Source organism: Chaetomium strumarium (genome assembly GCF_033439665.1).
Source record: "Chaetomium strumarium strain CBS 333.67 chromosome Unknown B0T15scaffold_1, whole genome shotgun sequence".
NCBI classification, from domain to species: domain Eukaryota; kingdom Fungi; phylum Ascomycota; class Sordariomycetes; order Sordariales; family Chaetomiaceae; genus Chaetomium; species Chaetomium strumarium.
Window position 1 is genome coordinate 3146727 of NW_026944429.1, and position 26113 is coordinate 3172839.

The following is a 26113-nucleotide window of genomic DNA, read 5'->3' on the forward strand; positions in this document are numbered from 1 at the left end:
TAACGCTAAAACCGGCTTGTCAACATCGACAACGGGGTTAACTAGTGTAGGTACTGAAGTACATAGTAGCAAGAGGTCGACACAATAGCGCCCACGTGCCCGGGCCCACCAAGCCCGCTCGGATCGTCCTTGGCATGTTCCATGAGTCCGTCCGACCCACACAGCATTCACTTTCCCGACCGAGTCGCAGAAAATAATAAGTCCACGAATCTGCCTACTGCGGGAAAGTTTTTGCGATATGGCGACGATTGCGTCAAAGGGCCCGGTGGTCTCCAGAATCGGCTGGTCTGTTATAAACCCATCATCTACACTACAGTATGCTGTTCAACCCGGACCCTTCGGTAGTCAATTATCCAGAACTGGACCCCCGCTAGTCAGTTACTACCCTTAGTTTGCGAATTTAGCCTTCAAGTTCTGCAACAGAGCACGGTCGGCAGCAATCGGAATGGCTTGTGCTTGCAGTCTTCCGAATGCTCCCCCTCCCCATCACTGGACGGTGCAACTTCCGCCTCTCCACAAAAGGATCGCTTCTATTCTTCGCCTGTCGCCGGAATCGGGCCGTAACACGGCTCTTACTGATAAATCGCTGATACTGCAAGCACCCTAGTGTATCCCAGCATGAACCCAAGCATTTCCCTCGCAGTTGTTCGTCCGATCTCGCTGCTTCGTTCGGTCGAGTTTCCGAACTCTCGCAAGCAGCTCGTCGTCATTTGTCGGGCCCTGACAACGAAGTCTGCAAGACACTCCCTTGGCGGGGGATGCCGGCCCGCTGCGAAAATCACATGCAACACCGTACGTACGTAGTTGCGAGATAGTTATACGTTCCATGTTCGGCTAGGTAGCTGGGCCCCTCCGGGAGCGCGATGTGACAAAAGGCGGAAAATAAAGCCAGTGAAGGATGCTGCCGGCATGTCGAGGCACGCCAGGATCGCAAAGCATCAAACATGACCGCCCTCGCCACCGTCGCGCGGTCCAGGCGCCGCAATCCAGAACCTCTCGGCTCTGCTCCAGCTCGAACCCCTCAACCTGCCCATCGATCCGACCTTGACAGGACCCCTGTGGGATTTTATCAGGGCAATCGACCAGCCGCGTTGCTGAGAGCCCCAAGCCGATGTGGGGGTAAATTGTCGAGACCCGCCATGCCGCCGGGAGACGGGACGCTGTGTGGGGGTTCCTGTGGTTCCCGTGCCTCCACGCTTGACAACGCTGATTTGAATCGATTGCTTCGCTGATGACCGATGAATATACCGGATCGTTTGGTGCAAGACCCTAACCCTCTACGACCCTGACCAGGGCCCGTGGAGAGGGTGGGATGTCTGTCCGAGTCCTGATGGATTGATGAAGAGGCTGGCTCCAGCAGCTGGGGTAGAAATGAAAGGAAGCCATGGGCGACGATGGTGACGATGGTCGGATGCTTCAAAAACGATGCCCGCTGGGTCTCACTGGGCCGAGAAGAGGTCGTTGGGTGCGTGGGACGACGGCATCCTATATACCCATAAGGTAACCCAGTCGAGCGCACAACAGGGACTATGTCCTCTCTCGTGCCCCTTATCGACTGAGATGGCCATGACCGCCCAGCCGTTCATCCAGGGCCTATCGATTTGATGCCAGGCGAATTTCGCAATTCTCTGATAAGTCAGGACAACCGGTCTAGCTTCAGGGTTCGAGCTCACGTGCTTAACCTTATCAGCAACATACCTTATATATGGACGTGCATGCATTCTGCCCCGGGCTCTTCCTTCCCGTGCTGCAAGAAGGGTCGCCAGGACGTCATCATGCTTTCTCACACCGAGAACGTGTCACGATACAGGGGTAGCGGAATCTCGGCAGGCCGGAAGATGCAATGGTGCTTATCCCGCCCTCGTCACCCGTCGTCGAGCTTGCGTGCCTCCGCTATAAGGGGGATCGGACACATCGGTTGGCGATGAGACATTCTCTGATGGCTTGTTGACCGTAACGCAGGAGCGGTAGACCAATGAGAATGAAACAGCCCAGTCTGCGGTGATGACACCTCCACACTGACACTCAAAACACCACACAGTGGGTATATCCTTCGCCATGAGTAAACAACTCTGTCATCAGGTTGAGCTAGGTACAGTGCCCATCCTTGCGATCTCCTTCGTCACTTGTTCCTAGACATCATCCCCCCAACGTCATGATCCAAATACAGGAGAAGGATTTTGTCACCTTGGGGGGGAAAAGACTAGCCGCAGCAACCATCGCAAAACGAGCCGTGAACAACCAAGGAGTGTCCAACCGTGCTCTCAGGACCTTCCCACCCCTCCGCCCTCCACCGTCCTCCAGCTCAGAAAGACGCAGCTGGTCAGACTCCTCAGAGCAACGCAGCAATAACCACTACACCGCCCAGCACGGCACCCATAACCTTAATCCCCAACGTACCACTGCTTCCGGTACCAGCACCACCGCCGCCGGCAGCGCCTGAACTACCACCACCAGCACCGGTGCTGGTGGCATCCACGGCGCCAATGACGCTGGTGCTCGTGAGATCGCCACTAACAGCCTGCGCGACAGCGGCCAGGCCGACCGAGGTCGACACCGTGACGCCGGCCGGGTTGGTGACGGTGACGACTTGCGTGATGGTCTGCGTGAGGGTGCTCCATTTCCAGCCGCTGCCCCAAGGGCCCCAGGGCGAGCCGGCTACGCCACCAGCGCCCCAACCGCCGGGCCCGCCGGCCCACGGGTTGCCGTTCCATTCGCAGCCTGTTACCGTGTAGACGCCTCCGGACCAGGTGCGTGTCCTGAGTCATGAAGGTTAGCTTCCAGGTTTCTTGATCTCGGGGGGAAAGCCAAGGAGCCTGTGTGTGCGGGGGGAGGGGGTGGTTGTGGGCAGAGAGTGGGCAGAGAGTGGGCGGAGAGTGAATGTCCTCTTGTCTTGATTTGACTTACCCCCGCTCCCATTCCGTTCGGTCATCATGGCCGTCCCCGTCCCAGTCACCGGGCGGTCCGTTGCCGTAGCGGCCTGGGCCGTGCCAATCACCAGTAAATGCTAAGGCGTCCGTGTCAATAAGCCCGTTCCAAATAGGTAGAGACAGACATCACAGAAGGGAGAAGCAAAAAAGTTATTTACCGGGCGCGGTGACGGTGTGCACGCCGGTGGAACCGACGGCGCTACACGATGTCCATCTCGAACACAGCGAGCTGGAGAGAGAACTGTAGGATACGTGGGCGGTAGGGGTGGCCTGGCAGGCCGAGCTCAGGCACCTCGATACGGAGGCGGCTTGGGTCGCCTGGCAATAGCTGGTAGGCGCTGGCCAAGTCGTGGCGGACGACCAGTAGGAGGCAAAACATTCGTGCTGTTGACAAATGTTAGAAGATTGCGCCTTCAGTTATGCCATGAAAAAGAAGGGTGGAACGTACAGCGCAGTCCGGGGCGCCGGCCCACCATTGGGCGCAAGCAACCCCGGCGGAAGCGACGACGAATAATATAGTAGTAGTAGATGACGCCTTCATGATCGGGTGGGAGATACAGTTAAGGCGCAAATGGACATTCAAAAAAAGAGAGACAAGAGAGTTCTCGAGGGCTGCAATATCGGTAGGGTTGAATATCGACAACTATCGCACGAGATGAGGTAGATGTTGATGAAAAGCGGAGGTTGCGGGTCCTGCTTTGGCCAGGCCGCCACGTATATATACGTAGATGTATAGATAGGTAGGTGTATGATGTCAACGCCTACGGCCTGCGGGAGGTCCGACCGTAACCGTACGGTGTAGCCCTACGATTCTGGGGTTCTACCATAGCAATCCGGGGAGCCTCCGATGACCAGGGTAGGTCTACCTAGACGGGCATTCGGGCCAGGCGGCGCGCCGACACCGTGTGGGTTGCCGCGCGGCCCTTACATCATGGTCTAGCCTGCCATACGCTGTGCGTGAACACCACTTACACGGAGAGGTGGCGGTTGCACCACAGGAGTCCGGACGACGCCAAGAGGCAGCCGCGGAGCGATCCCTGGACGGCCGCGTAAGGCATGTCTTGGAAAAGAACCATTAAGCAGCCGTCTGAGTCGGTGCATATTAAGCCCGTGACCTGAGTTTGCAAGCCGTCCGTTCCGCTATGCCCAACAGCTCGGGACCGAAGACGACATCGGGAGGTGAGCTGAGGCGGGGTTGAGGGCGCGGAAGCGTTGTATGCACAACTGGATGTAGAACAGGTCAGCCAGTGCTTGGAAGCCAAAGAAGCCGGCCTCTGGAGTTGCCGAAAATCAGACTTCTTTCTGCATCAGACGCGTAGTGTTCCTCCATCCTTGGGACATCCTCGACTTGTCTGGTCCTCAGGGAGACTGGAGTTCGGGCGTGGTGGCTTGGGGAAGGTCCGACGAACCAACCACAGCCATTCTTAAAAAGGCTCGTACAGTCTTTGGGAGTACAAGCATCGTCAGCATCTCGCTTGCCTCGTTCATCAGTTCTCAATAAGCCCATTTTGCCGTGCTTCAAGTCTGACACCGCTTGGGATGGTGAGCTTGTTTTCGGGGCCTTGCACGTTGTCTGAAGTTCGCGTATGGATCCGTAGGGCTGAGTTTTTGTGGATACGGGGCTAGCGCAGCCCCACCCGCCCCGTCACTTGGGGCCTGGGGCTGGAGCTGGGCCTTCTCAGCTCGACCCGTCATTTTCCGCACATAGGTCAGCATCCCGAACCTTCCCGCCGTGAATTCTCACGACCTTGAGCTTCCAGTCCGTGTTGTTGTCATTCTGGATACCGATCCGAGCCACGTGGGGCACATTGGCCATACATATACGTTGTTTGCGCATGTCAGGATACCGCCTTCTATACCGGGCAGGACCATCCACGAAAACAACAAGGAAACAGTATCCGATTCAAACTGTATCTTCTCTTTCCTCATCCCCTAGTGCCGACATTATCAATTTCTGCTGGACGCAGTCCCGTCGTCTGAGACACTGTATCTTGCGCCTTCTCAACAGAGTTCTATAAGGTACATTATCCTATCCTATTCGCCCTTGACCGGTTGGGGGAGGGCGTCACTGAGAGAAACACGTTGGCACAACACGCAAGTGGGAGGACGATGGTACGCCACTGAACACACCCCCAAAGCTCTTCATTCCACATACGGAAGCCAAGCATCCGTCGCCAGTATTACCACAAAGACCCAATAGCTCTATGGCCGGGTCGAAGGCTGTGGTCCAAGAAGGAACCAACCCAAAGAAACAAGAGAGAGAGAAAAACAAACAAAGGAAAATAAACATGCCTATGTACTGGATACAGGCTCAGTCTCGCTCTCCCGCCCCGACTCGACCCATGAACCACTAAGAATTAGAATGCGCGCTTTGCCCAGTGTCGATTAAGCCAAGATTCCCTCCCTCCAGCCAAACACCTCGTCTAAAAACCCCTTATGATGCAACTGTAACATCGTGTCACCGGCCGACGTAGACCAGTTCTGCTTGCATATGCTAGCTCTTTTCTAGACCAAGTGAATGCCGCCCTCAGCCGTGGCATAAATAAAATGGAATCGGTGGTTTGTGTCTCGAGAGCGCGGGGAAACCCCATCCTGCACTCAGACAGCTTTGATAATTCTTCCCTTCTCAACGGACGCCGATCGGAGGTCGAGGACCCAGACTGGTCTGGCTGCTGTGAGCCGAAGGTTCCGAGCCGAGGGTGGCAGAATCACCACTGGCCGCGCTGGCGCTCGCACTGCCGGTCAGACTTCGCGAACTGTTGTTCTTGGGTGGGTGTAGGGCGCTCACCCCAGCGTGCTGCTCGACCTGCTGTGGCGCAACAGTATTGCCGTGACCCGGAGGGTATCGGGGCATAGGTTGCCGGACGCCCTCCGGCGGTGACGGCCGTCCGTTCATCTGCGGGCCGGGATACCCATTCGGCGGCGACGGACGTCCGCTCGGGACGCCGCGAACAGATGGGCTGTACGGGTTCCCTGGCGACTGGCTCGCTCGCCGGGGCCCGCTACCGTTCATTCCCGTCGGTGCCGGCCCCTGATTGTACTGGAACTCGTCAAGGCGGGCAGCCGTCAAAGAATTCGCTCTCGACCCGGCATGCATGGCCCCCCGATCGACGGTGCCGTATCGGTTTGAAGTGAAGCCCAACAGAGGGTCGTCCATAATGTCCTCGTGCAGCGAAGGGATTGTGCTAGTCATAATTTGACTCGACCGATTCCTCCCGAAACTTGGCCGGAAGAATTTGCTGCGAGACGAAGCTGTCTCCTGTTCGGGGTTCTTGCGAAACTGTGCGGGATTGGTGCTCGGTGTTTTCCGGTTCTTCCTAGAGGTAACGCTCATCATGTCGAAGTTATCGGGGTCGATCATCGGCCCTACGCGGATGGGACCAGGATCGAAATAATCATCGTCCTCATCCTCGTCGTCGTCGTACATACCTCCGCCACCCCGCACGGACGGGGCCGGTCCCGGTCCCCTTCTAGGCCCTGGACCGGCGCCAGCAGCGGCTCGTCTTAGCCTCATCTCTTGTTCCCTCAAGGCCAGCTCACGTTGTCGCAACTGCAACTCCTTCTCCCTAAGCGCGAGGTCGTGTGGGCTTGATTGCGGATAGCCAGCCTCACTGCCTTCGGGGATGTCGTCGTAGAGCACTAGATGACTGAACTCTTCCAGATCTGCGCCTTCCATAGAACCTCTCCTTGACGGCACACGCCCGTTCGGCGGTGGCCGTGGATACCCGTTTGGTGGGCCTCCGTTCATGGCGGGCGGCGGACGACGCATACCGGGCCCCGGTGGCCCGATCGAGGACGAACCCCTAGGCCGCGGCCTGCCAGGAGGCATACCGTTCCCGTTTGGCACCCCATTAGGTCCTGGCCGGGGAGGGCCTTGGGCTGACATCCGCGGGAGCGGTGAAGGCGTGGTGGACGGTGACCCCGGCGGTGGTGGTGCTGCCACCGAGGTGTCGATCTTCGGCCGGCTACGGTTAACCAGATTAAGGTTATGGAGAACTGCGTAGAGCGTCTCGACCCGTGGCACGCCAACGCCGGCTTCCTGGGACAACTTTATGGGCGAGCCCAGATAGGTCTCGACTTCCATCGGCCGTCTCGCCGTGTAATCCTGCCACATGATGTTCTCAGTGGTCGAGCGTGCGAACTCGTCGATGGTGTTCTGCTTGAAATCTGAGGGGAACTTGCAGCCCTGGGCTTCCGCCAGCGCAAGCAGTTCATCTATAATGTCTGACACAAGCTTGGACACGCCGACTTTCTCCAAAAGAGCAGCGTAATTCGGCGTCTCGAAGATGACCGTTAGAGGGTGAAAAGCAATTGGGCTACAACAAGTCAGTCTCCAGCCATTCACATCGAATCGCGGGACAAGGAGGCAGCCCATACCCAATTACCCGCTCATATTGCTGCTGACGGATGTTGGGCGACACCTTGCAGTCGACTTGGCCAGTGTTCAGTGTCATTGCCAGAGCCTGCGCCATATCGTCTTGTATTGAGGGCGGAATGTTGGGATTCTTGTTAGCATGGCCGACCCACAGCTCGGTCGAGCCCTTATGTTCAAACTCGCTTCCGCCGAGCTGGGCGAGCTCAGCACCACAGACAAGAGAAAGGACGACGTTTGTCGGAAACCGCTCCTCAATGGCGGACTCGAGGCCCAGCGCATGCGTCGTATTAATGATGATACATGTGTGTTGCGGAGTGACGACCGAATCAATCACCGAGGCCAGGTCGTAGACGTCGGGAAGCGCTTTGATACAAAGGATAACATAGTCGAATGCGCCTTCTCGGCGAGAGGCAGCCTCTTCCGGTGTCCGGACGACTACGTTCAGTCAGGCGTTTAGCACATGAAGCGCAGGTGGAGTCAGAGATCATAAGACGATCAAATTACATACCATGTCGCGGCTTGAACCGTTCATTACCATAGATCGACGACCTGGGGACGCAATGTCGTTAGCACCAGCAGTTGAGAGACGAGGTTCAGTCGAGGAGAGCCGCGGCGCATACTTGAATGATATCCCGTATTGCGAGACATGCTCGAACCCAGTCTTCCAGACGAGCGTGACATCGCAGGCATTGGTTGCTTGAAGTCTCCACGACAAGAAGGCGGAAACGGAGTTGCCGCCCACTGTGACAACATTCAGCATTAGCTCACTATCCGACATGTCTGATAGCGCGAGCGAGGGCGCATATGCAGCGATTCCTCGGCCGTCTCAAGAGCAGAAAAAAAAACGAAGGTGGTGGTGGGGAGATGGATCTGGAAAAGAATTGGGATGACGGTTCGAGAGTTCGTCAATGCGAAGCCCACTTCTTTTTTGGCTTCCCGCCCCCAGAACCTAGGTCGCACTAGGCTGCGGGCGGCAAGGACAACACAAAGATGACAGAAGGGGCGGAGACTTGGTACAGGACTGGTTGGCATGGCTTACCGGATAAGATCTTGAGTCGGGGCGTCATGGGCGCCATGGTTGAGGCCCGATCCGGGATAGTGGACCGAACAAGTTTCCAAGCTGCAAGACGAGCGAGTAAGTGATCTTCGGTGCAAAGCGCTCGACCGAAACGGGCAATAGTGTAGTGCGCTGTCCCACTGTGCGACCAAGTTGGCGGCCGCTTCTCAGCTTTCCCGGCTTGGATCTTTCTTTTTTGCGTTTTGTTCCTCTTGTCGTCCTGGGCCTGAACTTTCCAACCCCCACGAACCGCAGATCACGATCTCAGGATAAGTGTGCGCCGGAACTCACTCAGGGGGCCCGCAGATCGGAGGCTTGAAAGAGCGAATGAGGTTGCTATCACACACGCCAACCCATTAGAAGGTTCCGGTACTGGCTCAACGAACGGTCGAGCTTTACCCAGAGGTCGCAGCTGCAGAAATCGTGCGGCGTCGCAGTGGTGCCGAGCAATCTAACTCTAGGACCAGCGCATCCGTTGCAAGCGTTCGCGGCTAACGGTCAGCGGCGCAGTGCAGTAAAACGAGCGTGAAGCCTTGACCAGATGATTAGTCGTGCGGCGGCCAAAGGCCTGGGGTTTCCTCCTGGGATTTGACAAGTTGGTTTCAGGGTGTCCGGCGTATGGGGCGCTAGTCGACGGGAGGTGCGTGGAGAAGGTCTGTAGGTCTCTACCGCGTGCTGCAATCTCACAGGTCCGACACCAGTGCTATTTCGTGGCGTTCCGGGCTGGCGATTGCCGTGCTGTCGGCTGGTGCGGGATGCTGGCGTGGGCTAACGAGCGGACGACGCAACGTGCGCGCTTCGGTCAGGTCGGGCTCCCGAATGCCAAGGCGAGCTGCCGTGGATGCCGGAAAACGACAGGGCAGTGATTAGAGAAGATTGTCTCTGCAGAAAAGCACGACAAGCGCCCTGGTTCCAGAGTTGAAAGAGATGTCAGGATCAAGGAAGCTGCGGAAATACCACAGGCATAGAAAAATGAATGCCCTTGTCAATGCGAGCGAGGTGGCAGCCAGGAAGACGTTGGCTGTGGTGTGCGTTCCGCTCCGCTCACCTGTCAAGAGTTGGGTCTAGGCGTTGGTCGTTACTGCTGGAATGCCGGACATTGCTTGTGGCAGGTGGAACAGGCAAAAAGGTTAGGTTCGGGGAGCGGACAGTTCGGGTTACAGCGTGACAGAAGCCGGAAGGAAAGCACGTTGCAAGCGGGCACCCAAGCTAAGGTTGAGGTGGGCAGTGCCAGTGCTGCGGTGTCCCCCGAGAAGCCAGGGCATCGGGGAAACACCTAACATCGAACAACAGAATACGGTAACCTGAATAAAGGCAGGCCCTAGGTTCCATGTGAAACTGAATTTGCTAGGTATACGTGTCTCAGGGCAACGGACAGGCGCATACGTGGACAGTGGACACGGAGCATCCGAATCGAATCACTCCACTGCCTTATTACCAGAGCTGCATACAGCCATACACCGACATGACCGATTCTATGAGTTTTCTACACAGGGATATCCATCGGGATCTTTGGTGGAATGGACAGGAGCCTCCTGGAACATCGGGTTTCCAATTTCTGCCCGTATCGCTAAAATCCGACCTACAATCCAGGCTAGGCAGCATCCCCACTTATTGTCCTGTCTTTGGATCGCTCATCCGCGGTCCGATCTAACTGAGAGAACTTCCACCCTCATCAGTTCTGGGCAATTTCCAATGGTGGGCCAGAAAGGGATGCGCGTGCTGCCAGCGAACACGGGCTTCGCCCCCATGTCGCAGCTCGGTGTGGCTTGGACATTGAAATCCACAGTTGCAGCTGCATCAATCTTGGAGTGAATGAGATCGCAGAAGTCTAACGCCAGGGCTACTACCTATCTTCAAAAGGCATGGGCCTCGTTCAACTTGCGAACACCATGATATACATACTACAACAGTACCTGGTAGGGACTGTGGTGGTATGAGGCACTCCATTCAGACCTGATATGGATCCTTGTATTGTAGTGCCATTGGTCCAGTGTGATTGGCAGCCCTACCGTTCCTGTGACTTCAGGTCGTTTATCAGCGCATCCCTTTCCCTACCTGATTGATGAAGCCGTCCTCCGGTGCCAGGATCCGTTAGTATTTACAGGAGGAGATGCCGTTTGTCGAAGAACATAACGACACCATGATAGAGTGGACCTGCATGCTCGCTGGCCAGTTTCCACCTAGCTTGGAATCGGGTAACAGGTGTAAATAAACTGAAGGATCTCCAAGAGTACACCACATGCCACAGACATTGCGTGCTGTAACTTAGGCAGTCGGCTCGACTACTGTACATGAAAAGCATCAACAATGTATGTATAGATGCATACCACCCGGGCTGTATCCCACCAACCTGGACTGTATGCCTTGCATCGTGTACAGACGAAATCAGAAATCACGCCCATGTCGAGCTGGACAATCACGCTGTCTGCTGACGAGGCGGCTTGGCGCGACGCGCAGCTTGCGGGGATTATATTTTTCGATGACGCATAATGTGGGGTCCTGTCTTGGAGCCAACCACACACGCCTTTCCTATTCGAGCTCAATCGCCCCGCTTGTGCCTGGCGAACCGGCAACCACCAGGATTGGGGAAAAAGAACTCAGCACCTCAGAAGGCAGGAAAGAAAGATAGGAGCTCACTTCATGTCAAAACTGGTCTCCGTGTGGAACACCTTAACCAATTTTACAAACAATTACTTGTCCGATCACAAACTGTGAGAACTTCTGCTGAAAGCACGCAGTATCCAAAGCTCGACGTCCATCAACGACCGAACGCCCACCTTGGCCAAAGTGTATTGTCGGGCGGTATCGGTGATGCAACGTTTATTACAGCGAGATACCCGCCTCCCATTGGTACGGAGCTTTTGGCGCGTAATTACAAGCAGTGTTCCCTAGATCTTTTGCTCCGCGTTGGCTCGGGTCTGGCTGTCTTGAACTTGAAACCTTCCGGCCGACGCTTCCGGCGCAATTCATCAACTCTTTTGGTAAACCAATGGCGTGTCAGATGCGCCTGACACCGCCATACCAATCACCAACTTTACTACGACGTAGGCGGTGCCAATCATCAATGCCACCCTTAAGCAAGATTCTCTGTCATGATCTGGGACTCGGTTTTAGACGGACCATGTCTATAAAAGCGCTATAAAAGTGGACGCCCAACCTGCGGGATATGTAAGTGACAGGGGTCCCGTCCTGGAAACTTTGCGTCCTTCCAAGGAAACGGGAATTGAACACCGGTCAGGAAGAACTTCGATGCTACCTCATCAGATATGTTTGTGAGTGCCCGCCATCGATTCAATATTTGACAGCGCTAATAATAAGCTCATATCTGCAGTAGTCAGGGGCAAACACGACTATTTCTGGCAATCGCAACTTTGATGTTTGGACGACAAGGACCGTCTGCTTGTCTCACGACGACTCGGTGACGACTCGACTCCCCAGGGTACGCCTGCCGGCAGGTTCCGTGAGCGGTCTGATAGGGTCCGCCAGGCACCAGATCACATCGCCGTCGCCAACCGTTCACGATCTGCAGATATGTCTGGTACGTACTGTCGTGCCAGATGAAGGCGAGGAAGAAGCAGAGGACGGGACCATTGTTGGCCCGACGCAATATCCTCGTTCCGGCTGTCCCACCGGAAGCTGAAATGTTGCGTTACCTATCTAAGGGTAACCTCAAAGTTTTAATCGGTCTGCATGGTAGCGGACAGAGCAGGGACCTTGTGAAAGCGATAGTCTTGTCCAAACGAAGCAGATGGCATTGTCGGACGAATGAACAATAATAAAGCTGACAATGGTGGCATGGTCTAGCTCGCCTACCCAAGGCAACATGAGCATCCGTACCGCCTTCGGTATGCGTACCGGCAGGTTGATGGGCCCGAGACGGGTGATATACACATGTACGTGACGGACTCCGGGATTTGCATTTGCACCTTCCAAGTGAGGAGTGCTTGAGGATATGGAAGCCATTCAGCTTGCAGATCCGACACGGGAACCACATATCGTGAGGTGCCACGAAGACGGGAAGTCTCCTGCAAGGAACGCCACAGTGGCTCGCTGCGGCTACGATGTCGACCATCGCCATAGAGGGATACCGCATTGGATCATCAACCAGCCCGGCTACTGAGTCGCCATGCCCCATTTGATTGCAGTTCCGCGTCCTCTCTGTCACCCGCGGATTTCACCATGAAGCCCGTCAATCACCACTACTTCCGCTCGACACTCCGAGGCCGGGCCGGTGTGATGTGACTTCTCGAGCGAGGGGGTGGATTCGATAGGCACCCTGTGAGACATGGCGTCTATCGAGATCAGACTAAGAGAATGCGGGAGAGGGAGCTCCCGGGCCAGGATCTGCTCGTGCCACAGGTAGTGTTTAGCGTACGCCGAGCTTCCCAGCTTCTCCCTTACCCGGGCTATGTTTTCAGCCACCAGCCGCCGTGCAGCATTGATTCCGGATTTGAAAAGGTTGTCTAACTTGCGGCTCTAGCTACCTACCTACGTACATATGGATTGTATTTAGATCTACAGGATATGCAGAGGAGTTGGGCAAGAGAGAGCATCTCCACTTACACCTTTGCCAGCGGCCATATGGCGTACTGCAATACCCGCAGCTACACTTGCAATGGTGCTACTGCGTGGCTCAGTTCCAATAAAATATGGACTGCATACTTCGTATATGCATAGCAAGTGGCCAAGGTATGACAACTTCCATGTAGAAGTAACTACCTACCTAGGTAGACAATTGTTCTCGGACCAGCTCCAGCGGGTGTTTGCATTGTACGTACACAGTATTGTATCTGCTCTTACTTGGCCGACTTGATCTTTATGCTGTTAGAGGCGCCCCACTGATAACCACAACTTCCCACGCCCCACATGTCTAGTAAAGATGAATTCAACTCAAGTCGAACATCCAGCAGTACCAGGGAGTTTAGGGCTTATTTCTATGAACCTCTTGCGGCAGGACAATTGGCCGTTCTGAGTGCGGGATAGAAATCTTGGGTCAGCTGACCCTGAACGTGGTCAGGCGCCAGTCAACAACCAAGGGTGAGTGCCATCCGTACAAAAAAGGCCGTACATCACCGACTTCACCGCGAAAGTTTTTGCAGGATACCGAGAAAATAATCAAAGGATGTAAGATAAGGAGAAGATCAGGAGGAAAGCGGAAAACACAATATGATAATGAAGCAGATAGTAAAGACGGAGCCGTAAGACGACGGAATGACAGCTACCTAATAAAAGGAACCTTGGAAGTTTGTGCTACCTCCCATAAGTACTGTGCAAGCCTGGTAGTCGGCCTCATTGCTTGGTGTACCGTGCACGTTCCTTTTTGGCGCCCCTCCCATTCTTGCAGCGCCCCTGCAGCCCTCCCCCACCAAGACATTTCCAGCCGCCGCAAGCCAAGCGTCGGCTTGGATTGGTGTGTCTACACCAACCACAAACTCCTTCAACAGCCGCGTCAACCCTAGGCGCAGACAACATCCCTCTCATCCACGGTGCTCGCGATCGCATCATCCCTGTCCGCCCGTGCTCTTCATCGTCTCGGAACGGACGGTGTTGGGCTCTTCCTCCACTCCTGTCCGGTGCCCAACACACTTCGACTATCGCTGTCTCTCAGACCGCAGAGATGGATGACTACGGGTCGGAGTCCGACAGCGACTACACTAGTTATTGGCGGGATTGGGTGCGTTTGATTTATAAGATTCTTCCCGTTTCCCAACGCAGTAGCAATGCTCTCTGTGGTTTGTTGTGTCTAACGCGCTTTGCAGTTTATCTCGTCCCGGGGCAATGAGTATTTCTGCGAGATTGACGAAGAGTATCTGACGGATCGCTTCAACCTGACGGGCCTCAACACCGAAGTCCAGTACTACCAGTATGCCCTTGATCTGGTGACCGACGTGTTCGATCTCGATTGCGACGATGAGATGCGCGAGACCATCGAAAAGTCGGCCCGGCATCTGTACGGTCTCGTACACGCCCGCTACATTGTCACGACCAGGGGGCTTGCAAAAATGGTGTGTTCCTCTAACCAGTCCTCCTCCTCCTCCTCCTCCTCCTCCTCCTCCTCCTCCTCCTCCTCCTCCTCCTCCTCCTCCTCCTCCTCCTCCTCCTCCTCCTCCTCCTCCTCCTCCTCCTCCTCACCGCCGCTATACTTTCTGATCTTGTCATTAACCGCATTCATGCAAAACAACAACAGCTCGAGAAATACAAAAAGGCAGATTTCGGCAAGTGCCCCCGCGTCATGTGCAACTCGCATCCTCTACTACCCATGGGCCTCTCCGACATACCGAATCTCAAGCCAGTGAAGCTCTACTGCGCCCGCTGCGAGGACATATACAACCCCAAATCCTCGCGCCACGCCTCCATCGATGGCGCCTACTTCGGCACCTCCTTTCACAACATCCTCTTCCAGGTCTACCCGGCCCTGATCCCGCCCAAGTCGACGGAGCGCTACGTGCCCCGCGTCTACGGATTCAAGGTGCACGCCGCCGCCGCCCTCGTGCGCTGGCAGAACCTCATGCGCGAGGACATGCGCCGGCGGCTGCGCAAGATGGAGGTGGAGAGCGGGTTCAAGGACGGAGAGGATGAGGACCTCGATGAGGCGGAGGATGACGATGGAGAAGAGGACGAGGAGCTCCAGCAGCAGATTGCTGAGTATAGGGGGGCCAATCAGCATCACGGCACGTCGTTCACTGGGGGCGAACCACATGTGGGAAGCGTTGCTTGACGCTGCTTTGCGGACGGTATGTTTGGCCTGGGGAACGTCGGTTAGGGCTCTGGATGATGTCACGTGTCGAACTGCTTAGCTCACGTATGAGCCAAGGATAAGGTGTGTTGGGCATGAGAGGGCATGCTGTTGGCGGATCATGTATTCGTTCTTTCTCTTATACTTGTAAAGGGTTAACTGTGGTTGGCGCATTTGCACTTCTGGCGTTTTGAAGTGGCAGGGGAAAGGGGCGGGTACAGGGAGCGGAAGGAGGACATCTCGGATAGCCTGGAGACGGAGGAGGAAGAAGAAGATCGTGCCGATAACGTTGGTTGGCTGCCCGTTGGCCTAACTCTAATGTCAATACAAGGACACGACTAACCTATTACATGGCAACATTGCATTAGGCACTAGAATCTGAACCCGAGTAGACTGTATTACCTAGGTTCCTTTAATCTCGTCACTCATTTTTTTGATTATCCGCATGTACGCTTTAACATCCCATCCTGTTGAGGGCCGCCCTTCCCCTTCCGGTCCCGGCTCCGATCCTCCCATCCTCCCGAACCAAATTTTGAACCGAAGCTCCCCAATGCGCAGATTCTTGATAAGCACAACCTGAGATCGAGATCCCTAACGCCCAGAAAACACAAAGCCTACAGTTCTACAGGTTTCAGAGCAACGATCGCGCGGCCTACGCTACGGAAACGAACAAAGTCCGCCAAGCCAAACTTTGTTGTACTCAAAACGCCACCCAATGAAGTGATGCTCTAGATCCTGTTGTCCGCAGCAGCGCCCGTATACGCGGTATCACGCTCGTGCGGAGCCGGCCCCTTGCGCGCCGACACAGACGGGGTCGGGCTGCTGCGCGAGCTGCCCTGACCGAACGCGTCAACGCCAGTAAACCCCTCCTCTTCATCACCCCCGCGGTGATATTGGCCGCGGAAGTGATCCGTGGCATAGCTGAAGCTGCCCACACCAGCCCAGAAGGCCTTGTCGTGGCTGCGAGGGCCCCATGCCCACCCAGCGCCGTTGGAGATGGGTAGGTGATAGTAGCGGAAGGCGAACACCGAGGTGATGATGCCGATCAGGTAGCCAAACATGATGTCGAACCCGTGGTGCCGGAAGTCCCACCAGCGCGAGCCCGCAATGAAGACGGAGGCGAAGAAGGGCACGACTGCGAGGCAGAGGAGGTAGATAGGTGGCGCGGCGGCCTGCCGCCGCACTGCGGTGACCGTCTTGTTGTGCCGCGCAATGCCTTGGTTTCCCAGCGTCGCGTCCAAGGTGGTCGACGGCGTCGGCCCGCCAGCGTTGCGGGTAGGAAGCTCGTACGTGTCTGGCCCAGAGACCTTTATACCGGGAGTTCGCGTGCGCGAGGGGAAAGCGGCGAAGGCAGAAGCGTCGGCGAACCCGGCCGGGGCGAGGAAAGGGATCGTGATGGCAAACTTGCTCGCAATGAAGAGCGAGAGGTAGATGAGGCCTATCCAAATGTTAGTCACGGTGTGGATAGCAAAAAAATAACCCGGAATGGAGACGGCGCATACCTGCAGCTGATGAGCTCGAGTGCCCACTTGGGTAGCTCCTGAAGCCGTCATCCAGCTGGTGCTTGTCCGGGTTCTTGCAAATGTTTGGGCTTACGAGCTGCCCGCTAGTGGTCGCCGTTCTCAAGCCCCCAATGATGTATTTGGCCAGGTTGTCGAGATCGGGCTGGCATCGGGACAGCAGGTCCGGCCGAGGTTTTCCGAAGAGGTTCTTCATGCCGTTCGTGATGAACCAAGCCCCGATTATGGACAAGGCGAGGCCCAGCAGGCCCATATGGAGCTCCCACAACTTTCGCTTCCAGATCAGAGACTTGGGGGTTCCAACGGGGACTGTCGCGCCGGGGACGAAGACGAGGCACACGACGATGATGATGCCAATCGGGACGAGGATCGCGACAATCACGAGTAGCCATACGGGGACCGTCTCCTTAACTGTGAACGGAAAGCTACCGAACTGTCAGCGCGCCCGGCTCAAATCTGAGGGGGGGGGGCCAAAGAGCACGAGGGGTCTCCAGCATACGCGATGTTGCGGTCGTCCAGCGAGAACGGCCGCTTGTTTGGAGTGATGTCGCCTAGGATATAGCCGATGACGCCGAAGGCGATCAGGACGACCCAGTCGAACACATACGAGAGCGCCAGCACCCATGAGATCCTCCCCTTCCTGCGTACATGGCCGCCGGCGAGTTCGAGGTTCTCCATCGCACTGGGAGTTTCGAATGTCGCTGCGGGTGAAATCGAGCCGGGACGGATCAGAGGGCGGATTGAGTCGTCGGGCATTGGGAAGCCCACTAGACGGGAGTGCGAGGAGGAGGAAGAGTGAAACAATGCCGGGCCAGACCGTGAAGGGAAGGAGGGCGCGCTAGCATCGCAAGGCACCAAGGGTCCTCGAAATCAAATCTAAACGCAGGTTTGCCGCAGGCCAACCGAAAATGAAATGGAAATGGTCCAAAATGCGTCATCTATGATCGGCCGGCTCCCTCGAACGAATCTCTGCTGGAAAAATTAGGTAACGGCTCTGTACCCCGTGGATTCCAGACGTCGAGCAGAGCCAGGGATGGCCTACGTCTTTGCCGCCGTGTGTCGTAACGTTGTTGAGCTCAGCCACAAAATGGATCGTGATGACTGCACCTGAGTGGTTGGCCAAAAGGGGGCGATCGACGCCGGAAGTTGTCTTTGGGCCACAATGGAAATGCGACTGTCTGTTTCGTCGAGACGAGCGGAAATCCAACAAATGAATTTGACCCTCTCCTTCCTCCTGAACTCACTCCCAGGTTGAAAGATGCCGCCTTCTGATAACTTAATCGGAAATCGAAGATCTAGACTGCAGACAGTGCGAACAATCACAATACTGTGTGATGACAGATCCCCCTGGACCCACGGTTTGTGGTCTCACATGTTTTCATGCTCATCTCTTGTCTTGTTGAGCCCTGAGCCAATTCGCTTGATCCATGTGCTTTTTCAGTTCGTTCACCACGCCAAATTCATTCAACGGAATACGGGTAAGAACCTGGAATCGCAGTCATCACGAAGGGTCGGTAGCATAAGGCTTCGAGGTGCAGCCAAGTTGTCCTGCGAGGTTCAGGCGTTGCCCAAATCGGGCAAGTGCTCACATGCTTGAGCTGCATTGACGCCGGCTGACCCGTACATAAAATGCGAGGGTCCGTTACTATGTACGTACTAGTCACAGTTTCCGATGACAAGACATGTCGTACTCCGTAGAGATGATCAATAAAGCGGAAGTGTGCCAGGAAGACAAGATGTGAAGGAATTCGTATTCTCCTTCACGTGTCTGAAATTGGAGCCTTGCGGTGATACTGCTTAGACTGAATTGGACTCTTGTCTAGCTCCTGTTGACAGTTAGGATGTATGCTGGGCCAACTTGAACCTTGCCGGCCTGGTCGTCTTTCTGTACGTACGACTGCCATCTGCTCGAGGCCCAGTTCGAATTGCGACCGGTAATGAGAAGGCTATGTCTACAGAGTCGGCGCAGGTGTGCCCCGTGAGTTGCAGACTTTCAGTCAGCCGGCGCCACCACGCGAGTCCATGTCATGGTAGCCAATGCCCAAGCCGACCCTATCCCAGAGAAGCTGTGCGCAATGCGTTTGCTTGTCAGGAACGTCGGCCAACAAATCATGGTTGTCTTGGTCTACATAATGTACAAGGTCTACTCGCCACAGTCCACCAGCACATCGGCCGCCTTCATTAAGCGGTGTTCTTGTCCCTCCGCTTGCCCATGTTCCGCACCCGAGGGGTGACAACCCACTTGTTGACATTGCTCTTGATGCGCGTCTTGAAGCCGCCCTTGGCTGGCTGGCCCCAGGGACTGACCGGGTGCCTATTACCCTTCGACTTGCCACGACCACCGCCGTGGGGATGGTCGTCTGATCACAGGTCAGTGGCGGGGCGAGGAATGGTTGGGAGCAAGAGGAAAAGGACGGGGGTAGAAAAGACGGGATTCTCCCAGACATACTCGCGTTCATAGCCACGCCCCTCACCGTGGGCCTGATATTCAACCACCGACTCCTTCCCGCCTTGCCCAGTTGCCTGTACTGGTGCATGATGTTGCTGGCAACGCCAATCGTTGCACAGGCATCCTTGCTGACTTTGCGGATTTCGCCACTCTGCAACCGGACAATGACATGCTTGCCTGTCATCACCTTGGTGCCATCGTCCCGCGTCTCCTCCTCTTTTGAGATGATGGTCGCATATGTGCCAGCGCTACGGCAGAAAACTGCACCGCCCTGTGGGCGGGAGCCGACATTGTACACGACCGTGCCGACTGGGATCATGTGCATGGGCAGGCAGTTCCCTCGCCAGGCCGTCCTCGCGGCCAGAATACCAGGATCGACAACACCTCCCATGCTATCAAGCAGATCCTGGGGGATGCCAGCTCGGTAGCTCTGCACCACGTCTCCAGCACGCATGCCCTCGGCCGCCACAATGTAGCTCTTCTTGCCAGTCGCCTGCTCGGTCAACAGGGCGATATGGGCACTCCGGCCCGGGTCGTACTCGATACGCTCAACCGTGTGCGGCCCCGGCGTCCAACGATCAAAGTCGACAATACGGATCCTCCGTTTAGCGCCACCTCCACGATGTCTGATGGTGATGCGGCCGGTATTGTTCCTACCACCCTTCCCGTGGCCCTTCTTCGGGAAGGTGAGGGGTAGATACGGCCTGCCCTTCCATAGGTGGTCGTTAATGGGCCGTTTTAGATGTCGAAGACCGGGTGTCCGGGGCTTGTAGGTTCGCATTTTGACAGCTTGCAACTCGGTGGACGGGGCGCCGAAGCCGGCGTCGTCTTCGCCAGACACATTGTTGCTCTCGCTTTGCGCTGCGCTCGCGTATCGCCTGATAGCCTCGAGACGTAGTGAACTCTGGAACATAGAAGTGAGGGAAGCCGCCCGCCCCACAACCAGGGGGCGGAGCCGTGGCTGCAGCATCGTTGAGGGACCTTGGAAAGCACAAGCTCAACTAAGACCCGAAAGACTGGCGCTGACAAGTGTCAATGTCAGGGCATTGAGGCAAGATTGGTGCCTTGGGGGGGTTGCAGTAAGAACGCGCAGCCAATTGGCTGCAATAATTAAGCAAGGGCCGTACTGCTTACACCGGCGGGATGGTAACTACGGTGATGATGTTGAGGTGGTTGTGCGGCTTGGGAAATTTGATTCCTGTGGTCCGTGCATGACAAATTCCGGTGGCAGAAGTTGTGGCTATCTGGTCGGATGGCTGAGGCTGGAGGCCGGCCACGTGGAGCCAGAGCTTCCCCACCCGAAGCGCGAAAAACGCGGGTTGCGGCTCGAGGACAGGGAGCCGAGCAGCCGTTTTAGCTTGGACCAATCAGAGGACCGTTGCCTGGTCGTTGCGTCTGTTGACTGTGGGTTGGCGAAGACAAGCACCAAGCGCGTTCCCGGTACGTACCGTGTACCTTCTTCTCGCCTTATAACGCAGGCACATGCTCATCCCAAGTCCACCAACATATTCCTCCTTCGCCACTCCATCATCTTCCCATAAAGCACTTGTCAGTGGCAATCTGAATCCGGCACTGTGACCGTGACCTTTTATCCACGACATTTACATTGTCCTCCTTCAGCGACCTTTCAGCCACCTTTCGCTGTTCAATTTTCTCATCGGCGCGTTTGTTGCACACAGGGTGGGACCCACCTGCACGTCACGGAGCGGCAGCCACAGTCGCGCCAAGTACCAGGTACTTCTACCCAAGCCCATCGCGTCTGATTTGACCCTGCCCCATCCCACACGTAAAGGGCACGTCAAGCTTCCTTTTCCCGTCTGAGCCCTTGACCCCATCAACCTCCACCAACACTTAAAAACACAGGAACGTCTTCTGCACATCAACATCCCGCCCTCGTTGGCAACCGAAACCGACCCTCTTAGAGCTACCAGCTAAAAGACGCATCATATCACCGTCGTCGTCTTTTAATTCTGCATCTTTGGTAGGTTTGACTCCCAGCCACCCGTCGCGTTGACGAAGGCTTCATTGCCTCAGCACCTGTCAATGACGCGTCATAGCTAACCTGGGGACAGCTTCACGCAGCATCCGTTTGTGTACTTGTTTCGTACCTGAAAGGCCAAGATGCCGGTTGTAAGTGTGCCATCCACAAATGCCTCGCATTCCTACCCGCGCCACACATCGAGCCCACTCGGCCTCGATGACAGAGATCAGTACCAATACTAACCCAATGCCTCAGAGGACGAGAAATCCACGTTCGGTGACGAACGAAAACGATGAAAACAGCAATGCCACAGCCCGCGTTACCCGGGCAAAGTCCGCGGCTACTCTGACTGTTGACGAGCTTGCCATTCCCACCAAGGCGTTGCAGACAAAGAAGGGTGCCACTAATGCCAATCCCACGCGCAAGCGTGCTGCCCTCGGAGACGTGAGCAATGTGACCAAAGTTGAGCCCACGGAGGGCAAGAAGCCGGTGGGGAGGACCGGCCTCGTATCCAAGGCGGCACAGCCCACTGGTATTCAGAAGAAGACGACCACAACGCGGTCCACCACAACATCCAAGGAAGTCAACAAGAAGACAGAGACAAAGCGTTCAGGGCCCGGCTCTATTGTCGCGCAGAAGCGCAAGACCCTGAGCACAACTACCACCAACACTGTGGTCAAAGATGAGAACTCTGAGGAAGGCGAACCGATTCGCAAGAAGGCTCACACACTTGATGCTGAGAAGAAGACAAAGACCGAAGTGAAAACGGATGAGCCTGCACGCAAGGACGCTGTGCTGGTGGAAGCTCCGGTAGCCAGCGAGGTCGAGGAGCCTGGTTTACCTGAAGCCATCCAGGCCCTCGACAGCGAAGACCTCGACGACCCGCTGATGGTCGCCGAATATGCCAATGACATCTTCGAGTACCTGCGCGATCTCGAGGTCAAATCAGTACCCAACCCGCAGTACATGTCTCACCAAGACGAACTCGAATGGAAGACGCGAGGTATCTTGATTGACTGGCTGGTTGAGGTCCACACCCGCTTCCACCTGCTCCCTGAGACACTGTTCCTCGCCGTCAACATCGTCGACCGCTTCCTTTCTGAGAAGGTGGTGCAGCTCGACCGTCTTCAGCTTGTCGGTATCACCGCCATGTTCATTGCTTCCAAGTACGAGGAAGTTCTCTCGCCCCACATCGCCAACTTCCGTCACATTGCGGATGATGGTTTTACCGAGAACGAGATCCTGAGCGCGGAACGTTTCGTCCTCGCCACGCTGAATTACGATCTCAGTTACCCCAACCCTATGAACTTCCTCCGCCGTATCTCGAAGGCTGACAACTACGACATCCACTCGCGCACCGTCGGCAAGTATCTTATGGAGATTAGCTTGTTGGACCATCGCCTCCTGGCCTACCGCCCCAGCCATGTGGCTGCTGCGGCGATGTACACTGCGCGAATGATCCTGAACCGCGGTCCTTGGGATGCGACGCTTGTGCACTATGCCGGGTACACTGAGGAAGAGATTCAGCCCGTGTTCCTCTTGATGGTCGACTACATGTCTCGGCCTGTCATCCACGAAGCCTTCTTTAAGAAGTACGCTAGCAAGAAGTTCTTGAAGGGTATGTTGCTATTATTCCCACAGGTACCTTGTGTTCTGCAAGGCATGTGCTAACGTGTTGCCCCGCAGCATCCATCACGTCGCGCCAGTGGGCAAAGAAGAACGCAAGCCTGTACGGCATCGTGGATAATCACCTGCCCTTGGATGAGGTCTCGTAGAGGCTTCACACTGGCTACGTTTTGCGACGACATCCTACTTCATCCTGGGGGGAAGGGTTGAAAGGCAAGCGTCACGTCACTTCCCCTACAGCCATGTCGGTTATGTTTGTGTTTGGGCTTTGTTTTACTTTCTCCCCCCACCGCGTTTTATCCTTTTGCCATTATTGCATTAATACCGCGACGGCGCTGGGTGGTTGCAGGCAGGCGGGATGGCGTTCTCTTTTTGGAGGGTTGGTTGTGGTTTTCGCCCGCCCAGCATGGGTGACATTTCGGTTCTCACGGACCTGTTGCAGGCTTTGAATGCCGCACTGCTGTTACTGGGATACTGGTTTGTTCCCTTGAGTCCCTGTGGGACGAGTCCGGGCTTCCCGATACTCTTTTTTGCTGCATTGCATAATAGGGGCTGTCGGCGGCGGGTTGGGAGACAATGGGACAAGGGGGACCGGGTGAAGCCAGTGTTTGTATTCGGGAGCCGTCTGGTTTTCTGGGAAGACGGGGACCCGGCGAAAACTTGTTGTGTTGTGTTGTGTTGTGTACATAGATAACTGTTGGTTTGGCTTTGGGTGATGACGGTATTTAGGCATCGGAATGGCAGCATTGCATTTGTCCCCCAAGGCGTTCTACTCTCGGTCTTTTAAGTGGTGTCTCCTCCTGAAAGGACTTTGATCACGGTCCAGGGGACCTGGCCAGCATCCATCACATACCGAAGGACATTGACTCTTCCTAGTAAGCTTGAGTTCACTTAGGACATGCATGAGGAGCTTGAGGGGCACGAAATCGCAAACAAAGATAATGACGACCATGAATTATGGGTACAAAAAAAAGGGTATCTATTCCCTGACCGCTGCCCATTAATGAACCGACTAAGCCCCCTCGATGTGGTTGCCCTAGTTACCAGACTGCCAGCTCCTTCCCGCCCAGGTGCACATCATACATGACCAACCGGGGATTATGTGGAAGGGAACGCTACAAAGTTCCCAGATCCAACGGAGCTCCTAAAACCAAATGAACACAGAAAAAGGTCGTCGTGGTCTTGTCGTTATCAGAGCCTGTCAAAGCTTCCCTCTCGATTCCCAAGATTATTGCCCTTCCCAAAGGCTTCCATGGTGTCCACCGAGTCGGAGGACGGGGAGCCGAGTGCCAACCAGCCAGCCCACCCTTATTAGTTGAAGAAGGATGGAGATTTTATGCGGGTTATGTGGGTACGTAAGCGGCTGGCTCTTTCCTGGCTTGGTTGTTGACGGGTCCATTGTATGGGATTTGTGGAAGGGCACTTTCCTTGCTTCTGAGTTCTCCTCCTCGGCTTATCAGCATCTCAGGTCGGAGAGCAGATGACGAAATGTTTGGGATCGACAAAGCCGGCGAAACAAGAGAGAATCCCGAAATTCGTTCAAGAGGTGTTGATATCTTGAGGGCATGGTCGTAGTGATGCCAGCTCAAAGTGACAGAGGCCACATAATAAGCCATTTGCCCTGGGTGAACTGTCCAGTTTGTTGTTGGTTGGGAAAATTGATGGATGCGGGTGGTACCAAGTGGTAAAGCATCGGCAACAGTTATTTGGGTAGCTTTGTGATCTGCGACGCAGGTTCTGCCTGCCTTGCTTGCTCTTAAATGCAGTCTCTCGATGGTAAATGATTGGCAGACAGGCTGGTCATCAGAAACAAAGTAGTTGCGCAACACACGTCGATGGTCAGGAGCCAACAGTATTAGAGTGTCGCAAAGGGAGGACAAGGCGACGGGGGGTGCAACCTGTGAGTCACATTCTGCTTGCGCCTGAAGCTGAAGCCCAAACTCCTTCAGAAGGCGGCTCCGACGGGGACGCACTCAGGCGTGCGATGAATTCCTGGTTCGACAAAGACGTGGTCCACAGCATCGCGGCACGAACGCTTCAGTTGACGCATAGTCTGTCTGGCGGCTTTAGCCTTCGCGAGAATGAGCCGCTTGAAGAGAGCGCGATGGTGGTGACGCTGTTGCTTCATGGCGTCGCTTGGGAAGTATGTCGGAATGAGCGAGGTGTCCGAAATGATGGACATATCGTCTGGGATGTCTCCTCCGGTATAGCTGATGTGCCGCTTCTGGCGCCGAGGAAGGCTCCAGAAAGGCATGTTCATGGCCTCCATGCTGTTATCCTCATCTTCGCCAACGTCCTCGTTGGCCCGGGAAGAATGGTAGATCGTGGTCGGATCGCTGAGGGCTTTGCGATGTGTTGCGACGCCTTGGCGCTTGCCAGCCAGGGCGTACAGGGGTTCTTTGTCGATATTGGCTGCAGCCTTCTCTGGGCTGGCTGGATCCGCCGCGGTAGAGGGTGAGCTCTGCCCCTTGGCAATTCCGCCCTCGTTGGTTTGCTCGGCTTCGCAAGGACATGATGCTGGCGGTTCCAACACGGTCTTGAACCTTCTCATCGACCGACCAACCGAAATACACTGGGAGTCGTCAAACCTGATGTTTTCAGCGTCGACCTTGTCGGTGCTCTCGAAAGCAAGATTGTCCTCAGAATCCCCAAGAGGGTCGACCAGTCTCGTCCGAAATGCGCAAGGGTCCTCTCGCGCACGTGGCCGCCGGTCTTCGACAGCGACAACGGAACGGTCCAGGAGGCAGTCCCCCAAAATCGGCTCGTTGTCCATCTTTGACTGAGGGTTCGGCAGCAAAATGTACTTGGCGAACCGGCCGTCAAGAGGGGTGGACGGCTTGCAGAAAGGCAGCAAGGCAAGCATGGCTGCCGCCGCGATAGCTGTAAGAGCTGTGTGGTTCTTGAACGTCAGCGATTTGATGACGTTGCTTTGGTATTCTTTTGCGGCTTTCCGTAAGTGATGATAATAGAAAGCAGCAGCGGACAGCAGAGAACAGAGAATGAAGAATCGCAAGGTTGGGGTGCGGAAACCTCGTGGTCAATAGAGCAGATTCGGGAAGAAATGCGAACTGAAAGATCGATCCTGTTCTGAAGTTTGTGTTTTGATGATGGTGGCGGTATTTTCATGAACAGCATTGTGTTCACATTGAACATGTGGTGTCGTGGAGAGGTGATAACAAGTAAGTGTGTGTAAGTCACAGCCAGCACAACAACGGCACACAGAATCATGGGTGAGCAAGCAAGCCGAGGCCAAGGGTCATGAGAAGAGAGATGGCAAAGAAAACATTGGACCGAAAATGACTCTGCTGTTTCTCCTATTTCTTTCTTCTCCTGCCCTCGCCATGGATAACAAATGAAACAGGTTCTCACCTCTGTCTTGACGGCTCCCCGGCGGCCCTTTTCTCTGCGGCCGTTCAACCCTCCCCGTGCGCTTTCT

General features: G+C 55.5%; 8 protein-coding genes across 8 annotated transcripts; 3 read left to right on the plus strand and 5 right to left on the minus strand.

The window, feature by feature from the left end:
* Window positions 1-2027: 2027 nt before the first annotated feature.
* Window positions 2028-3988, minus strand: B0T15DRAFT_546814 (uncharacterized protein; the record flags this gene model as incomplete). Its single annotated transcript, XM_062870164.1, has 4 exons — window positions 2028-2759; window positions 2908-3007; window positions 3089-3129; window positions 3903-3988. The coding sequence occupies 4 exons, from the start codon at window positions 3986-3988 to the stop codon at window positions 2333-2335; spliced, it is 654 nt and encodes a 217-aa protein (XP_062726066.1). The 3' UTR covers window positions 2028-2332.
* Window positions 3989-5388: 1400 nt separating this feature from the next.
* Window positions 5389-8333, minus strand: B0T15DRAFT_32057 (2-dehydropantoate 2-reductase-like protein). The gene is made up of 4 exons (XM_062864042.1): window positions 7926-8333; window positions 7814-7854; window positions 7308-7740; window positions 5389-7246 (listed from the first exon to the last, which is right to left on the minus strand). The coding sequence occupies exons 1-4, from the start codon at window positions 8081-8083 to the stop codon at window positions 5557-5559; spliced, it is 2322 nt and encodes a 773-aa protein (XP_062726067.1). The 5' UTR covers window positions 8084-8333; the 3' UTR covers window positions 5389-5556.
* Window positions 8334-11631: 3298 nt separating this feature from the next.
* Window positions 11632-13567, plus strand: B0T15DRAFT_506978 (uncharacterized protein; the record flags this gene model as incomplete). Its single annotated transcript, XM_062867622.1, has 9 exons — window positions 11632-11637; window positions 11700-11903; window positions 12170-12258; window positions 12300-12362; window positions 12511-12596; window positions 13043-13054; window positions 13093-13135; window positions 13320-13402; window positions 13551-13567. The coding sequence occupies 9 exons, from the start codon at window positions 11632-11634 to the stop codon at window positions 13565-13567; spliced, it is 603 nt and encodes a 200-aa protein (XP_062726068.1).
* Window positions 13568-13982: 415 nt separating this feature from the next.
* B0T15DRAFT_386904 (casein kinase II beta subunit) lies at window positions 13983-15083 on the plus strand (the record flags this gene model as incomplete). Its single annotated transcript, XM_062864355.1, has 3 exons — window positions 13983-14039; window positions 14125-14370; window positions 14553-15083. 3 exons carry the CDS (start codon window positions 13983-13985, stop codon window positions 15081-15083), a joined length of 834 nt encoding a protein of 277 aa, XP_062726069.1.
* Window positions 15084-15456: 373 nt separating this feature from the next.
* On the minus strand, window positions 15457-17628 carry B0T15DRAFT_32233 (PAP2 superfamily-domain-containing protein). The gene is made up of 3 exons (XM_062864063.1): window positions 17121-17628; window positions 16604-17046; window positions 15457-16539 (listed from the first exon to the last, which is right to left on the minus strand). Exons 1-3 carry the CDS (start codon window positions 17375-17377, stop codon window positions 15830-15832), a joined length of 1410 nt encoding a protein of 469 aa, XP_062726070.1. The 5' UTR covers window positions 17378-17628; the 3' UTR covers window positions 15457-15829.
* Window positions 17629-18340: 712 nt separating this feature from the next.
* On the minus strand, window positions 18341-20293 carry B0T15DRAFT_518024 (translation protein SH3-like domain-containing protein). Its single transcript, XM_062868343.1, has 2 exons — window positions 19071-20293; window positions 18341-18981 (listed from the first exon to the last, which is right to left on the minus strand). The coding sequence occupies exons 1-2, from the start codon at window positions 20038-20040 to the stop codon at window positions 18803-18805; spliced, it is 1149 nt and encodes a 382-aa protein (XP_062726071.1). The 5' UTR covers window positions 20041-20293; the 3' UTR covers window positions 18341-18802.
* A 657-nt stretch (window positions 20294-20950) lies between these two features.
* On the plus strand, window positions 20951-22911 carry B0T15DRAFT_32256 (cyclin-like protein). Its single transcript, XM_062864065.1, has 4 exons — window positions 20951-21051; window positions 21143-21200; window positions 21307-22669; window positions 22738-22911. Exons 2-4 carry the CDS (start codon window positions 21192-21194, stop codon window positions 22824-22826), a joined length of 1461 nt encoding a protein of 486 aa, XP_062726072.1. The 5' UTR covers window positions 20951-21051; window positions 21143-21191; the 3' UTR covers window positions 22827-22911.
* Window positions 22912-24433: 1522 nt separating this feature from the next.
* Window positions 24434-25737, minus strand: B0T15DRAFT_32313 (uncharacterized protein). Its single transcript, XM_062864073.1, has one exon. It carries the CDS (start codon window positions 25538-25540, stop codon window positions 24623-24625), a length of 918 nt encoding a protein of 305 aa, XP_062726073.1. The 5' UTR covers window positions 25541-25737; the 3' UTR covers window positions 24434-24622.
* Window positions 25738-26113: the final 376 nt, after the last annotated feature.